Raw genomic sequence first — 16,201 nt, 5'->3', positions numbered from 1 at the left:
GATCCTACGCTAACTGGCTGTCAGATCATTGAATATAGCTTACAGACCCTTTGAGTATAGCTTGAGTCTTCCTGGGTCTTTGTTCTTCCTGGCCTGTTATTGCCTGAGAAATATTTTCTTTCTGGTGCCTTTGAGAACAGTATAATCTCTTGACATCCAATCACAACATCCAGAACATTGCTATTTGCTTATAAGCATCCTCCTTGAGGAGGGGGTGCCAGGTAAGGAGGTGGGGGGACTGACAGGCTCCTACTAAGCACTTGCCAGCAGGGGGCGCTCCCAGTTTTCTTTTGACAGACTTGTAGCCAGAGACTTTTCCACATCCTAATATTTGCTGTGGCTATAGTTGTCAGACCCATAGGCAAAGAAGTAAATGTCCATTGAGTCCCTGACCCCTGCTGACCTCTCTAAAGATTGGTAACTGGCCAAACAGATTCCAGTGGTTCTGGGCTGGATGGGGACGAGGTTGGGAGTGGGGATGGTACAACCTATGGCCAAATCAAAACCTCTGAGGAGGCAGAGTTCTCTCTGCCCTGGGAAGAAGAAAGCAGGATTTATTATAACATTTAGCTCACTGTCTGATGGACAAAAAGAATCTCTCCAACCTCCAGCTGGTTCAGGCCAGCTGCCGGCATGTGGTAGGTGTTGAGTGTTTGATGGGGAGGAGGGAGGTTGAACTTGAAGGCTTTTGCCCTTTCTGAGGGAGCAGAAATATCCATGGTGACTTCTCATAAACAACTTGAGAGAGAAAATTTTATCTCCCCCATGGAGGTAGATTGCCTGAGACTGAGATCAATAAAGGATGTTAAATGGATAAGCTGGAGGGGAGGGGATGAGCTATGGGATAGTTAAAGAATGAAGGAAAGGGAGGAGGGCCTCTCAGGCAGTGACGCCTGTTACCTTGTGCACTGTCTGATGAGACTGTTCTAGAGACAGTGATGGGGAAGAGGTCGTCAGCAGGGGCAACAGACTCCTGCTGAGTGCCGACTATTCTGGCCAAGGGCTTCATGTTCGAATTGGTAGGGGATTAGGGAGCAGAAGGCCTCACCAATGAACCCATGTTGTTTGCGATAGGAGAAGAGTCCCTGACCATTTTTGTGGACAAGCGAAAACTGAGCCGCAAGACAGAGACAGCAGGAAGTGCTCCTATAGTTGGGGCTAGTGGAAACAGCTCTGCCGTGTCCCTGGAGACCCTGCACCAGCTGGCAGCCTCCTACTTCATCGACAGAGAGAGCACACTGAGGCGGCTGCACCATATCCAGATAGCCACCGGGGCCATCAAGGTAACAGCCTGCGAAGTCCTGGGAGAGGGAGGGGAGACAGGTAGAGAGAAACCAAAGGGGAAGCTAGCGTCTTAGCCAGCTCCAAGTCAGCCAGGCCTGACTGATGGACGTGGAAAAGAAGCTTTCCGACACAGGTACAACCAGCCCTAAAATGTGGCCCAGGTCTTCACTGTATAGCAAATAGACATGTAGGCTTCTACTCTGAGGCAGTCTCTAGCCAATGGACTGTTGTGAAGGGTAGACAAGGTCCTTATTCTGCGGAGGTTACATTCCGGTGAGGGATGAGGATATTAAACAAGTATAAAAGCAAAGTAATTTTAGATAAAGATACAAAGAAAAGACAGAGTCATAAGGTACAGATTTCCTGGGGTGAGAGAAGGGAGCAGCTAATATTAGCCAGGTTGGTCCAGGGAGGTCACTTTGGGTTAGACTTTGAGGCTGACATCTGAATGATCTGAAGGAAGAGTATTCAGACAGCAAGAATAGTAAGTGCTAAGGCCCTGGGGCAGGAACCAGATTGGTGCCTTAGAACACAGAAAAGAGTGCTGTGACTGCAGTAAGGTGAACAGGAAGACACTGGTACTAGATGGGGTTCAGAAGTAGACTGGAACCGGATTATATGGCCATGATATGGAATTTTAATATGTCAAAGTGCAGTGAAAAACAACCAGAGAGTTCTAAGCAGAGGAGTGATATGATCCCATGCATGTTTGGAAAATGATCAATAGTTACTATAATATTAATAATCATAACCTCCATCCCATCTTCTCTACCTATATCTAGGAGATTTCTAGGTAAGTTCATATTGTTTTAGGGAAGGGAAGACCAATGACAATACTTGAGAATGCTGGATTATTTTATTCAAAATATAAAGTTAAGGTGTCAAGTGGTGGTCAGTCTTGTATTATATGCTGCTTTTATCACATCCAAAATTTGAAGGAAGTTTTGTTCATTTATTTATTCATTCAGTAGATATTTATTGAACACTTGTTATGTGTCATGCACTGCTCTGGCTACTGAGAATCCCAGAGTGAACAAAACATATAAAGTCCCTGCCCTGATGAAGTTTAAATTCTAGTGATGGAGACCTCATGAATTAAATATATAATGTCAGGTGGGATTAATGAAATGAAGAGACAGAGCCAGGGAAGAGGAAAGAGAGTGATGGACCTGTTTGAAGAAATGCCATTTAAGCAGAGATCTGAATGAAGGGAGGGAGGGGGCCACATGGGTATCATGAGTGAGAGCAGGTTCAATTGCCCCAAAGTGGGAGTGTACTTGTTATGGTCCAGAAACACTGTGTCATGTAGCTGGAGTGTAGTCAAAAGAGGGGTGAAGTGGGAGATGAGCCTACAGAGAAAATTTTATCTCTCACCCCCCTGGTGGTAGATTGCCTGAGACAGAGATCAATAAAGGATGTTAAGATCACGAGGGCATTACTGATTAGGGAGAGAAGAGAAAGAGGGATCGTGGAGACTGATGCAGTGGTCAGGGGAAGAAACAATGGTGGCCTGCTCAGACAAAGCTGCTCTATAGAGGTCGTGAGAAGTTGGCAGATACAGGATAGAGTTTGATGGTAAAGCCTCCAGGATTAGCTAATAAATTAGAAGAAGGAATCAAGATTAACTACAAGATTTTTGGCATGAGCAACCAGATGAACAGTGATTCCGTTTACTGAGAATGGCAATGCTGGGGGAGGTGCCTATCTGAAAGAAGCACCATCAAGAGCTTGGTTTTAGACACATTGAGTTTGACATTCCTCTTAGACATCCAAGTAGAGATAGCTAACAGGCAGTTGGATAGAAACACTAGGATTTCAAGAGAAAGGTCATGATCGGAGATATAGATTTGGCATACAACTATATACACATGTGTAGTTGGTATTTAATACTATGGGAAAGGATGAGATGAGATCACTTGAGGAGTGAATGTAGCCAGTAAAGCAGCTCAAGGGCTGAGTTGTGCAGCATAGCAATATTCAGAAATGGGAAAAGGGGGAGGATCCAACAGAGGAGGCTGAGACCAGGCAGAAAGGTATGGAGAGAACCAAAGTCCTATCACAAGACTGTGTGAAGCAAGTGTTTCACAAAAGAAGGAGCAGCCAACTGTGTTAGATGCTGTGAAGCAGTCAGAGAATGGACCATCAATCTGGCAACATGGAGGTAACAAGCAGCCTAGATAAGAGTGGTTTCAGTGACATGACAGGTACAAAAGGCTGAGTATAGAAGGTTCAAGAGAGAAAGCAAAGTGAGGAATCAGAGTAGAGACAGTTCTTTAAGGGTTTTGCTGTAAAGGCAAACAGAAAAAAAAATGGGTGATAGCTGGAGAGTAGTGGAAGGTCAAGAGAGGTGGAGATTTTGTTTTTAAGATGGGAGATATTTGAATCTTGTCGTGTTGATTGAAATGATTCAGGAGAGAGGGAGAAAATGATGATGCAGGAAGGACAGAAGGCAATTGCAAAAGCAAATGGGTAGGCAGGAGAGGCTGATATTCCGTGGAGGGGTAGGTCTTACCTAGGAGCTTAAACATTTCATCCTTCGTAGCAGGAAGCATTCAGGTGCACAGGACACCACACAGTAGGATGTAGATGTGGTGGGAAGATGCGGATGTCCTTGTCTGGTTGATCCAATTCCTTGATGACACAAGACTTGGAGTCCTTGGCTAAAAGGAAGGAGAAGGAATTGTTGAGAAAAGAAGGTAGGAAATGGTTTCAGAAGAGTAGGAGTTAGATGTTTCAACTACTAGATAAATTATTGTGGATTATTGGGCAGCCCTGAGGGCCCATTTGAGATCCATGGTCATAATTATAACATGGGACCAGTCAGCATAGCTGAGTTTTACCAGCTACATTTGGCACTTCAAGTACAGGCAGGCATGGAGTAGGTGGAGAGTTGGATTGAACAAAGTGTGTGTGTGTGAGATGAAAGAAAAAAGAAGCAGGGAAATTGAGAGTATACACAAAGCAGTGATTATAGTGCATGAACCAAGGGATTTGAGACATTAAGGGATGGTAGAAGGTGAAAGTTGGAAAGTTGGTAGGTCAAAAGATTGGAAGTAGGTTTGATGACTTGTTAGAGGGAAGAGACCAGAGGAAGTGCAAGTGTGTGATGTTTTAATACTGAGATTAGAGTGAGGAGTGCTATTAGAAAAAAAGTGGCTCTGGACATGACCATGAGTGTGGATGGCTAAGATGGGGCTGGAGGCCAAGATTAGGAGGAGAGGTGAGAAGGCTGGAGAACTGAAAACTAAAGGGTTTTCTGTGAATAATGAGGTCAACAGGAACGATACAAAGGCAGTGGTAAGCAAGCTTAATACTGGAAATCCCGAACACATCAAGGGGACTAATAAGAAAAATAGACAACAACAAGGAGGGATCATGGGTGATAGAGTCCTGATGGTTCTGGCTTCAAAGGAGCCAGAGATGGCTCGAGAGGAAGGAGGAACAGTGTCCAGGATAGCACAGTGGCTGACCCCCTCACTGCCTTGCCCAGCAATGTGAGGTCTGCAAAAGCAGCACCCACCACTAGAGAAGACTGCAAGGGAACCCCTGTCTGCAGCATCTGCTGGGCTGTGGCTAACACAAAAAGATGAAGCGGACTCTTGAGAAGAGACCAAGGCTATAGAGGATGTGGCTGAAGACCGATCAGGAGACTGAGAGAGCAAGATGGACGTTACCTGAAGAGAAGAGGTCCGATCAGGGATGTACTGTGTCTGGAGTGAGAGTCTGAGACAGGACAATGGCTGAAGTTAACAAGGATTTAGGGTACACTTGGGAGGCTGGTCTCTTAGGCAGCTTAAAATGATGAAAGAAGACTATTAGTAGCATAGACTGGGTTTGACCAAGAAGATAGAACTCTGGGGAAGCCCCTTTTCCCCTTCAGTCCTGTCTTGAGTGGGATCTGTGGAAGGTGGAGAAGAGTTGATCTTGTCTAGAAATGAAAGGTAGGTCTGGATCAACGACTCAAAGGTCCCATTAATGTTTCTTCCTATCCTTTGACCTGACCAACTTTTCACTTTCTATCATGGCCTCATTTGCCTGTTTGCCTCAGACTCCACGGTCCATCGTTCTCATCACTGCATTGGATGTATTTACAATACACCCTTTGCTGCCTCCTCATGCATCTGCCATCCCCTTAAATCAGGAGCTGATCAACGCCTGCCTGATTTTCTTGCATATCTTTCTAACTAGTCTTCCTGTCTCCATTCTCAGCTCTTCTCCCTGATTTACCCTCTCTGCTGCTTGCACCAAATGCAAATCATCATGTACCATTCTCCCTGCTTAAACCACCACACCCCAGCCCTGGGACGGTGTGACGCAATGGAAAGAACATCGGATCGCACCCAAGAGTCTTTGCTCATGGCGGGCTAGGAGCAAGTTGCCAAACTACTCTGAGCCTTGGTTTTCTCACCCTTAAAACTGTTGAATAATTAGAATATTTTTTACCTCGATGGATTTCTGTGAGCCTCAAATAAGAAAATATATAGAATGTGTGAGCCACAGCACAATTGGAGCTTGAAAAATAACAATTCCTCTTCATAACAAAACCATAAGCCATTGAAGATCTATCTGTACTGTTCTTTTGTCTCTTTTCAACCCATTTCCCGCCTCAACACTTCACTTACCATTTCTATCATGTAACCCAGTCCTATTTAACGAGTTGTCTTTTATTCACATGTACTCACATCCCTGGCACCTGCTGTTGGTTTTGCTTGTCTGTTTACCTAAGTGTCTTTCCCTCACCCTTTGCTCAAGTCAAAAAGATTACTTCTTTGTGAAGCCTTTTCTGACTCCCCAAGTAGTTAACTGCTTTTCTTCAGTGTCTTAAGCACGTGCCTCTTTTATAGGGCTCATCATTTGAACTATAATTGCTAGCTAACATGGTGACCTCTAAGACTATGAGGTCCTTGTGGGAGGGACTGGATCTTATTCATCTTTGGTTCCCAGTGAGAGTACAGAGCTTGCCACAGTATGGGTAATGAGTAAAGGTTTGTTGACTGGAGTCACTGACCCTGTTTTCCACATAGGTTAGGTTCTTAGTGTGTGTACAAGGGCACAGAAAGCATGTTTAGTTGAAAGAAACAAAGCTACTCAAGTCCCTTGAGCATAAAGGTGGTTTATCAAGAGGACTGTGGTGAAGACTATCACAGATCTCTAAGGACAAGACACTAAATACCAAAAAAAAAAAAAAAAAAAGACACTAAATACCTTCCAGACACATGGGTCTTGTAAAAGGGCAGTGAGACGCCCAGGTTACAGTCTCTGTTTCTTGTTGGAACACATGCCATCTGTTTTCTTCATCTGCTTCATCTTCTGATTCTCCTGTCCAAGTTCTTTCCTTTGTTTGTTCTAGACTTTTCTGTACACCAGTGACTCCAGCTTACATTTAGCTCTGCCTTGCTCTGGAGCTGACTCAGGCCCACACTGAACACTGTCTGTCTGTTTGCTCTCTCAGCCGGTGCCATCAGGGCAGGAACCACTCACATTCATTGTTGTATTCTCCATTCCTGGCACATAATAAGTGGTTGATAGTTATTTATTCTGAATTTTAAGGATGTCCACCACCACCCTTTAAATTTTTTCTCTCAGTATCACAGTTCTAAATTCCCTGGAGGAAAAAATCTGGTTCAAGGTCCACTTTAGTCCCATACAAAGAGTCTAATACATAGTCTCAAATATGGCTTACTGGACTCATCTCTTTGGCAAAGCCTGCAGGTGGTAGAGTGAGGGATGGGAAGGCACCCAAAGCCACATCTATTATAGGGCCTGCAGATGCACTTTCCAGAACCGGAGCCCCTGCCCATCTCCGCAAAAGTGGAGTGGCCACCATCCTTGCAAGGCTCTCTTTGGAATTCCTCCAATCACACATGGAGTGTGAGATAATAATTCATGTTCCATGGGATTGATCAGCCTGGAGTTTTCTCTGTTGAGGAGTGCAATGTGCTCTCCCCGTGGGATGCAATTCAGAGAATCATGAGAAAACAAGGATCATTTAGTGTTTTCTCCTACTTCCATTCCTCTAGGTCCTTATCCTCACAGAGCTTAGTGAGGTCTAGAAAACCACGTATCTGTCCAAGAACACATGCTAAACCAGGAGCCAAGGGAGGTCTCGGAGCCCTATCCCACCACTCTGCTCACTTGATAGGGTTGACCCGTCCATTCTGTCCTGGCTGTAAAGTGTTCCACCAAAGCCATTTCTTTGCTCTAACATACTTTTCCAGATCCATAGAGCAGGGGCCAGTAGGCTGGACGCATCCCTGCTAACTAACACTCCTTCGTGGGCACTGCAGCACCTGCCACCCCACTTTCCTCTACTGAACAAGCCTTTGCAATAGTAGAGCTGGCTTCCAGCATTGTCATGATTCTGGATCGAGGTGGGTGGCATGAGGGGTTCTGCTCACCTGCTCAGCCTTGGTGAAGGAAAAATCCTCCAGCACATCTGCCTGTTTCTTATTTCTCAAAGCAGGAGCACTCTTACTTTCTACCCCTTGTTAGCCACTTTTTTCACCAACATGGAGAGAGAGGCACGCTGGCCCCTTTTGTTTATCTGACACATTCCTCTGAGACCCCACTGAACAGCCCACTCGGTTGCAAGGTTGACCCTGATCAGTACACAGCTCCATTACAGGATTTGTCACGTTACATTGCAGCTGTTGACATCCCCACTGCCACCTCCCCATGCCCACAGGTATGGGGGGAGGGCTTAGAGCAGGAGGGACTCTGCAGCCTGCACGCGGTTCCAGGTCCCTTCGCGGTGGCTGGCATGTGCTGAGACACTCAGTAAAATGCTTGAAAGGTGAAAGCAGGCTGCCCGGCTTAGTGGGAAACAAACCTGCTCAAGTGAGAAGCCTTGGGGTTGAGTTTCGGCCTTGGTGCTCATCATTTTTATGACCTTGAGAAGTCCGTGAAGTCCAGGACACGGAGTTACCGATGATTTGACTCCCCTGTGGCCACGGCTTACATTCAGCTGCTGTGGCCATGCCAATTATTAGAATATTAAACCACTCTCATGACAGCTGGTAAACAGTCTTCACCCAACCCCCTGGGTGCCACCTTAACTGCCTTTATCCCTCCCTTGGAGCCCCCAGATCTCCCCTTGATGGTAACCAAAGGGCGAATGGACCTCAGGAGGCCTCTAGAATGCTGCTTTGGTACCACCGCTGGTACCTGTTCTGATTAGTCCGCACACTCCGGTCTTACCTGCTGATAAATACTGTGAATCCACCCGTGTCTCTGCCATAGGGTTGGGGTGACACCCAATGACATAGTTCACATGAAAACACTTTGCAAACTGTAAAGGGCTGGATACATCGACCGTACCTGCTGTCCACGACCCCTGGGAAGGGACCAGAGCTGTTTGCAGAGGAGCCTGTTGCTCAGTGGCAGCTTATCCTCTACCTAATCGAAGGTGGGGGAAGGACTTGGTTTGATATGTTCCAGAGCTTACTGAAAAGAGCCCACACAAAACTTGAGGTGGGTCCCAGGAGAGCAAAAAGGAGCGGTTCTCACAAAGCATCCTTAAAAAGGCTTGTCTGAATTCCTCAGCACAGCAACCTGGGATTCAATTTGCAGCTCTTTTAAGCACACACACACTGTTGGCTGTGCTCCCCCTGCCCAGCCCTATCACTCACAGTGAGAAGGCCATTTTAGATGCTCTTAGCTTTGCAGGTGTCTCTCTAGGTAGGACAAGAGCAGTGGGGGAGCGAAGGGCCAGGGGAGGAGAGCAGGCTCACTGGAAGGAGGGTTGGCATGATCTGGTATTTATGGAAAATTGGATGTGCTAATGAACCTGAGATCCATCAGGGCTTTCTGAAGGCAGGACAGTCTCTGTCAACAGACCAATTAGCACACAATTATTTTCCCTTTCTGAAAGCTTATCCGAGATGCTCTTTGAACATGTGCGCCTGAGTGAACGGCGCCTTCCATTACCTCTACGGTCCCTTTTTGTCATTTGCCAAAGCTGCTGCCTCTGCAGCAGGGAAAGCACAGCGTTCTCTGGACTCCCCCTCCAGAGACTCTGGGACTCTTCATCGCTTGGGGGAAGGGGTCTTCAGGCATCCGGCTTATCAAACCAGTGCCCAGGCAATATCTATAAGAGGACCCTCTCCAGGTCCTGTTTTCCTTCCCATCTCCTCATCTCTCTAAGAAGGACAGAGGTGGCTCAAAGCAGAATGGCAGTGGAGAGAGCCGTGACTTTGGGATCTAGCGTCATCTGAGTGAGCCTTCCTCCTTCTCGGAGATCTGGCTTGGTTCCTTCCCTCTACGGGAATGGGCATGGGGATCATAGCCTTTGTCTCTTCCTCATTCCTGTCCTCATGCCACAATTGACAAAGGGAAGCTACCCACAGCCTCTCCATGACTGACCTAACTGATTGTCCTCTGGTGGAACTGACCTTTGGGAACAGCAAAGTCAAGGTCAGAAAACAGCATCAGAGCCAGCCCGAATGCTGCATAAGATGGTGCCGGTGGTGGGGAAGCAGCAGGACTGGTGGTATGCAGGGAGGGATTGTGGGGGGTAAAGGAGAGGAGAGTGGCTGTTCGCTGTTCTCCTCCTTGGCGGGTCATCCTATTCTTCCATACGGCATGTAGCTCCCTCCCTGCCTGGACCTGCTGCTGGTGAGCAACCAACTCAGGCCTGGGCGGGAGGATGGCAAAGCCAGCGCAGAACTCCGTGACTGGGTGGTGGCCAGCTTACCCGGAGGCGGGGAAAGGCCAGTGGCCTAGATACCACCCCACCCACTATCTCACCCACCATTCCACCCTGCCTTCCGTCCAGCCCACTCCAGAAGAGCTGGGCTAGTCCTCGGCCATGGCTCCTCTCACAGACATTTTCCCTGGAAGGAAGCCTGGCCCTGCCCTCCCACTGCAGGGTGGACCGAGCGCCCATCACCCACTCACTCAATACAGAGTCATTGTTCAGCAACCAGTGCCCACCTGTGCAGGGAGGCAGGCCCACGTGTAACAGCCCGAATGCTGGGGTTATAGAGACCGTTTCTACTTGTCTCTAACCTCCTGATGGCAGTGACTGTTCCTTACTCGTGGTGAGTTCTGGCTGCTCCTTGCGGAGTTGTTAAGTGAATAAATGAGAGAGTGAAAGGAGGTGTGCATGAGTTGAATGAATCCTAGCCCTGCAGGTAACTAGATGTGTGACCCTGAATAAATCATTTCACCTGTCTGGCCAAGGTCTCCTCATCTGTAACAGGAGGATACTGTGGTCTCAGGTCTGTACAATTTGTTTTGCCCGGTGTTCATATTCTGAAGAGAGGGCAGATCACTGAACTATTTTGGATGAACTGCTCAGTTTATACTTGTTTTTAGAAGTGATGTCATCCAGAGGGGTTTGACTCACTTTATTTTCTGCAGTCCTTTGACACGCCCTCACAGGAGACAGGAGGAACACTGATGGAACTGAGGATTCAAACATTAAAATCCTGTTTTAGCTACTCACAGCTCTGCGGCCTCGGGCACCGTAACTCTCTGAACCTTGGTTTCCTTCTTCGGAGAGTGATAGTAGTGAGACTTGTCTCAGAGTTTCTGTGAAGGTTAAATGGGATGACATTGGAGGATGAACTTACCACTGTAGAGAGGTCGTTCCTGCCCCTGTCATGCTCTTGGTCCCATTCTTTATTCGGGCTGGGTTTGGCTACTTTTCGTGCACTGTCAACAGACCAATTAGCACACAATTATTTTCCCTTTCTGAAAGCTTACCGAGATGCTCTTTTGAATGTGTGCGCCTGTGGTGAACAGCACCTTCCATTACCTCTATGGGCCCTTTTTGTCATCTGCCAAGGCTGCCCCTTGGTCTTTGTAATCACCTCTTTTTCTTCTAATTCTCTCCTCCTTCCCCTCCATCCCTATTCATCCCTCATGGCTCATCTCCATGAAGCCTTCTCAGAATACCTTCAGTCACGAGGCTCTCTCCCGTCTCCCTACTCTATTTCCAGTCAGTGTCAAACCATACTTCATGTAATTGCTCTGTTCCATGACTATTTTTTAAGACTAAAAATCCTAAATTCTCTTTAAAAATGTCATTTCTACTTTGCTCTTCACCTGGTGACTTCCCCCGCTGGTAACCTGCAGGGTGCTGGACCTTTTCACTCCACACGCTCAAGCCTGTGTGTTCTAGCTCACACTGCCCCTTGTCCTTGTTCTCAGAGTACCTTCCTTCCCTTCTCTTCCTGCCCGCTTCTACTTCTCTTTATTATTTATCTATTTCATTTTACTTTTTATTCTATTTTAATTCCAGTATACTTAACATGCAGTGTTATATTACTTCCAGGCGTACAATATAGTGATTCAATAAGACGTCTACTTATCTTGAAGGACCAGCTCAGTTGAGCCTCCTGTGCTGCTGCTTCCCCTGTGTTCCCTTTGTTTAGGGCTCTGTTTGCCTCAGTGCGCGTTGACACCTGGCTTCTGCTCGGCTTGGATGCATCTCCGCCAGTTGCATATGCACCTGCCTTCCCCACAGGGTGCAATTTTCTGGAGGACACAGCACGTAACTTGCGCATCTCTCCACCCCCCAAAGCCGGGGACATATTACACATGCTCTAAGTTATTGAGTGTCTACTATGTGCCAGGCACTGCATTCATCTTTGTTGACAACATGGTGAACAAAATAAATATGAGCCTAGTCCCGTGGAGCCTTTAGTGTGTGGAGGACCTAGAATTGAACCACATCTTTACAGAAAAGGATGGAAAACTGCAACTTTTATGCCTGCTGCAGAGCAGAGGTGCCTGGAACCAGGAGAGAAGGTCAGAGGTATCAGGGCCGACTCCTTGAAGAACTCCAGGAAAGGTGCTCTATGAGTGTTTGATGAATTGTACGGAATTGAACAGTGGCTGCTCAATAAATACTCGTTGATTGGTTGATTGATTGTTGGCAAAGCTTTCGGAGATCCTGAGAAGAAGGGGCCGCGGGTCCCCATCATTCTTATTGGGGAATTATTTTAGTGCACTTAAAGCTCCCCATTTTTCATCTTATACTTTAAAAACATCAAGGAAAAATGGATAGGCCAACTTTATAATATTTTAAAATGATTCTGTGGTGTTTTGGAATATTACATGGCTATAAGAGTTTATGTATATTTAATATACATATTAAAATATGCAGTAAGCCCATGGCTGATTTTCTCTAAGGACGTCTCAGTGCCGAGGTGGGACTTAAATGTTTAATACTAATAATAATACTCATAACTCATATTTCTCTAGTGCTTTTCATCTTCGGGATCCCTAAAGCCTGCGAGCACCACGTCGAGTGGATGCAGCTGGGCTCGCCAGCCGGCTGACAGCGCCCACATCTGGCCTCCTGTCTCCCTCTGTGGGAGGAGAAGGGGGGCACTCAGGCTTAGAGGTCCAGCTTCCTCTGCCTACGTTGAAGTGTCTCTTCCCAGAGGCGAATTCCCTCCGGCTCCCTCGGAAAGCCTCGCACTGTGTACAACCTGCCACTAGTCACCCTCCGCCACCAACCACTCACTGTGTTAGAACAAGGAGAAGGGGGGCTTCATGCCCCCGGGGAAGGGAGACACATGCGCTCTTGGGCTGGTCAAGGACAGGACACGGGGCCTGAGATCGGAGGGCTGGAGAGGGAAGTGCCTAGGGATGGTCTCCACTTGGTAGCTAAATCCACACCGTGCCCTTCTTCTCCAGGTCACGGAGACCAGGACCGGCCCTCTGGGCTGCAGCAACTACGACAACTTGGACTCGGTCAGCTCTGTCCTGGTACAGAGTCCAGAGAACAAAGTGCAGTTGCTCGGTAAGCCGTCCTGTGATGGGGATGGGTTGTCAATACCTTTCACACCTGCTGAGAAGCTTGTATCACCGAGGAGCAGGAAAAAGTCCTGGGTGCCTCATTTGGCTAAACCCTTCGGAAGACCAGAACCACCAGGAGTTCTGGGACCTGTATGGAACAACTTTCCCTCATTCTTCTGGGAAATTTTCTGACATGGTTTATCCTGCCCCCAAGACCATTGTTCATACCACTCGACACCCATACCCTCCCACGTGGTAGTCCTTCCCAAGACCCCTGTCACTATCCTACAGCAATACCACATCCATACCTTGCCCTAGTTTGATGATCTCCTTTGTTGCCCAAAGAACCCTCTGCTTTGTCCTAAGGACACACTGGAGAACAGCTAGCCTTTGCAGAGTGGTTATGGGGCCACCACCTCTAGCTCAGCTGAGAGCTTTACAAACTCTGGGGTCACTGGTTACCCTGAGAGTGGTCCCTACTTTCTGTGATTAGTCTGTCATCTCCCATGGGAGATCAAAGCCAGGAGAACAGTTTGCGAGGAACGGGAGCCCCCACTGGAGACAGAACTGGACAAAACAGGCTCGCTAACAGGAAAGCAAAAAGACGGGGGCGGCATGAGGCCTGGAGGCTGGGAGGTTCAGGGGAGGCGCTCAGCTCCTACTGCCTGTCCCCCACGCATCCTGGGCCAGGGCTATGCGAACTGATTCAGACAGAGCTGTTTGGCAATGGGAAAAGTTCATTTTTCTTAAGGCCTAACTGAATTGGACTCTGTTTAACATATTATTGTCTTGGTATTATAAAATCAATAGCCCTCACCCAGGATCCACGATTACAAATTCCAGGCAACCTGAGCCAGATGCAGCCCATCAGCGCTTTCGGAATCTAAGGAATATATAATAAAAAGGAGTAAAAGACTCCTTTCTTTAGAGCCCCCTTATGCAATCAGCATCCCTCTTCTCCTGTGTCCCTCAATAGGCTGGGTTTGTGTCTGGAAATTAGCGATGAGTGAAGTTCGGAATGTCTGGTGGTTCATTTGGAATAGTTTATGCCATTTAATTTTATAGCCCATCACTCATGCAGACATTGCTCGGGGCACTTATTTTATAGCAATGGGAATGTTATGGTGAGGAGGAGGGAGGGAAAGGGGGAGGTGAAGAGAAAGGACTTGGAAGGGTGTGTGTCGAAAGCAAGTGTGTGGACAGGGTGTGTGGGGTGGGCTGCTCAAGTGCCAACTATGGGCACAACATCAAGAAAGGAGAATTTAAGAGCAGTGCAGAATAGGAGGCGGCTCTCAAACAAGAACAGTGGACATCCACTGCTACTGTAGTTCTGAGTTAGGTTCTGAGGTCTGCTGAGACTGGGATACATACTTCATGCTCTCTGATTTCCCGCCAAGGACAAGGTCAAGGGTGTGACAATAAAGAGCTGGCAGATGTTTGAGGAGAGGGGAGCCCATGGTATCCAGAAGTTCTTCTGTCCCTCACTCTCCTGGCACAGTCTCTCACAATGCCCCTACTGGGGGAGCCTCTTGCAGGTCTGACCTCGAACCTGGCCCAGGCTGCCTCCAAAGGCATGCCTGTCCTTCATTCATCTCTTGATATGCTTCCAACAGCCACCCTGTGTGGCTTGAAGCTGAATCGGGAGTATATTCTGCTACTGGTAAACTAATATCCACCACAGATGGGTAGGAAAACTGAAGCTTGGAGCAATTTAGTGGATTATACCCAAGATCAGAGGCAGCTAATTAGAAAAGAGAGCTGAGAGCCATTCATACCTGCCCAGGCTTGACTGAACTTAGGATGCCTACCACCATCTAACTTTCAAATCTCCTTAAGAGTTAAAGCGTATCGAGACAGGCAGCTAGTCCCAGTGACACAGTGTGACCCAATGGTACCAGGGACAGGGTCTGACACCAAGCCAACCTCACTAGCACTGTGACTTGGGCAGGTCACTGTGGCCACTGGGCTCAGATTTCCTCACCTAGAGGAGCCTCAGTATGCCCAGGATGTTACTTGTGATCATATCTGCAGAGTACTTGGTGTGGTGCCTGGCTGCTCGTACCAGCAACACCTGTCCCACTTCCTAACCAGAGCAGCCTCCTTGGTCATCAGGGCTGGGGTGGGAGGCCCGGGAGGGGGGTCAGCCTAACATCTTCGGATGTCTGCTGCTCAGCTCAGTGAAACCACAACCAGGATGGCACTCAGAAGCAGAGCGAAAAGCCCGCTGAGCCTTGATTCCTCCCCCATGAGGGCTGTAAGCTCTTCTTTTATCTGAAACATCTTCCCGTTTCTGTCCTAGAAATGCTGATGCATAGCCAATAAGGCCATGCATATGATACGTGTGCTTTCGATTTGGCTGATGTGAGGGGTTCGACTAAGCCTTGGGCTTTGATGCTCCTCATCTGCATTTTCAGATGCTCTCCCACCTGTCACGGCGGGGGGCGGGGGGCAGCATAACCCTTTTTACCCACCCAGCTCCATAGGGTCAGGCCCTGGGGTGACCAACCATTCTTGGGCCCAGAATGCACAAGTTTGCAGAACCCCAGCTGGGGATCCTGCAGCCTTGAGTGTGGGAAACCGAGTCCCCACTGGTCCTACTCCACAATTCCCTGACATGTCCTTCCCCTAGGCCTTCAGGTGCTGCTGCCTGAGTACCTGCGTGAGCGCTTTGTGGCCGCGGCGCTCAGCTACATCACGTGCAGCTCCGAGGGCGAGCTTGTCTGCAGGGGGAATGACTGTTGGTGCAAGTGCAGCCTCACCTTCCCGGAATGCAACTGTCCCGACGCTGACATCCAGGCCATGGAGGACAGCCTGCTGCAGATCCAGGACTCTTGGGTGACCCACAACCGGCAGTTTGAGGAATCAGGTGAGCAGTCGGCTGGCCTACGTTTCCTCCCTAGCACTGGGGAATGGCCGGGAGGTGCAGGACTAGAATGTGGGAACTCAGCGTGGACCCTGGCTCGTCCACTTCCTGTCTCCGTGACCCCTAGCAGGTTATATCACCACCTCAACTCTTGAGTGGTTATCTTTTGTTGTCGATGCAAATAGACATAACCCCTACCAAAGAGATGTGTTTTAAGGACTTAATAAGTTCAGGTGAATATATTTAAGGGCGTAGGACTTGCCTGTGCACAGTGCCTGCACATACGGTGCACAAGGAATATTTGTT

At 48.0% G+C, this 16,201-nt stretch overlaps 1 protein-coding gene across 1 annotated transcript in view; it reads left to right on the top strand.

Annotated features, from left to right (window-relative positions):
* BRINP2 (BMP/retinoic acid inducible neural specific 2) overlaps positions 1-16,201 on the top strand; it is a 113,962-nt gene that overhangs the window by 91,599 nt on the left and 6,162 nt on the right. Inside the window, 3 exon segments of the mRNA XM_027612318.2 lie at positions 1,075-1,283; positions 12,931-13,036; positions 15,662-15,898. Of these exon segments, the coding sequence (XP_027468119.1) occupies positions 1,075-1,283; positions 12,931-13,036; positions 15,662-15,898 (552 nt within the window).

This window comes from Zalophus californianus, chromosome 10 (genome assembly GCF_009762305.2).
Source record: "Zalophus californianus isolate mZalCal1 chromosome 10, mZalCal1.pri.v2, whole genome shotgun sequence".
In the NCBI taxonomy this organism is placed as follows: Eukaryota; Metazoa; Chordata; class Mammalia; order Carnivora; family Otariidae; genus Zalophus; species Zalophus californianus.
Note: the sequence above shows the minus strand (reverse complement) of the source record. Positions and strands in the feature narration are given on the sequence as shown.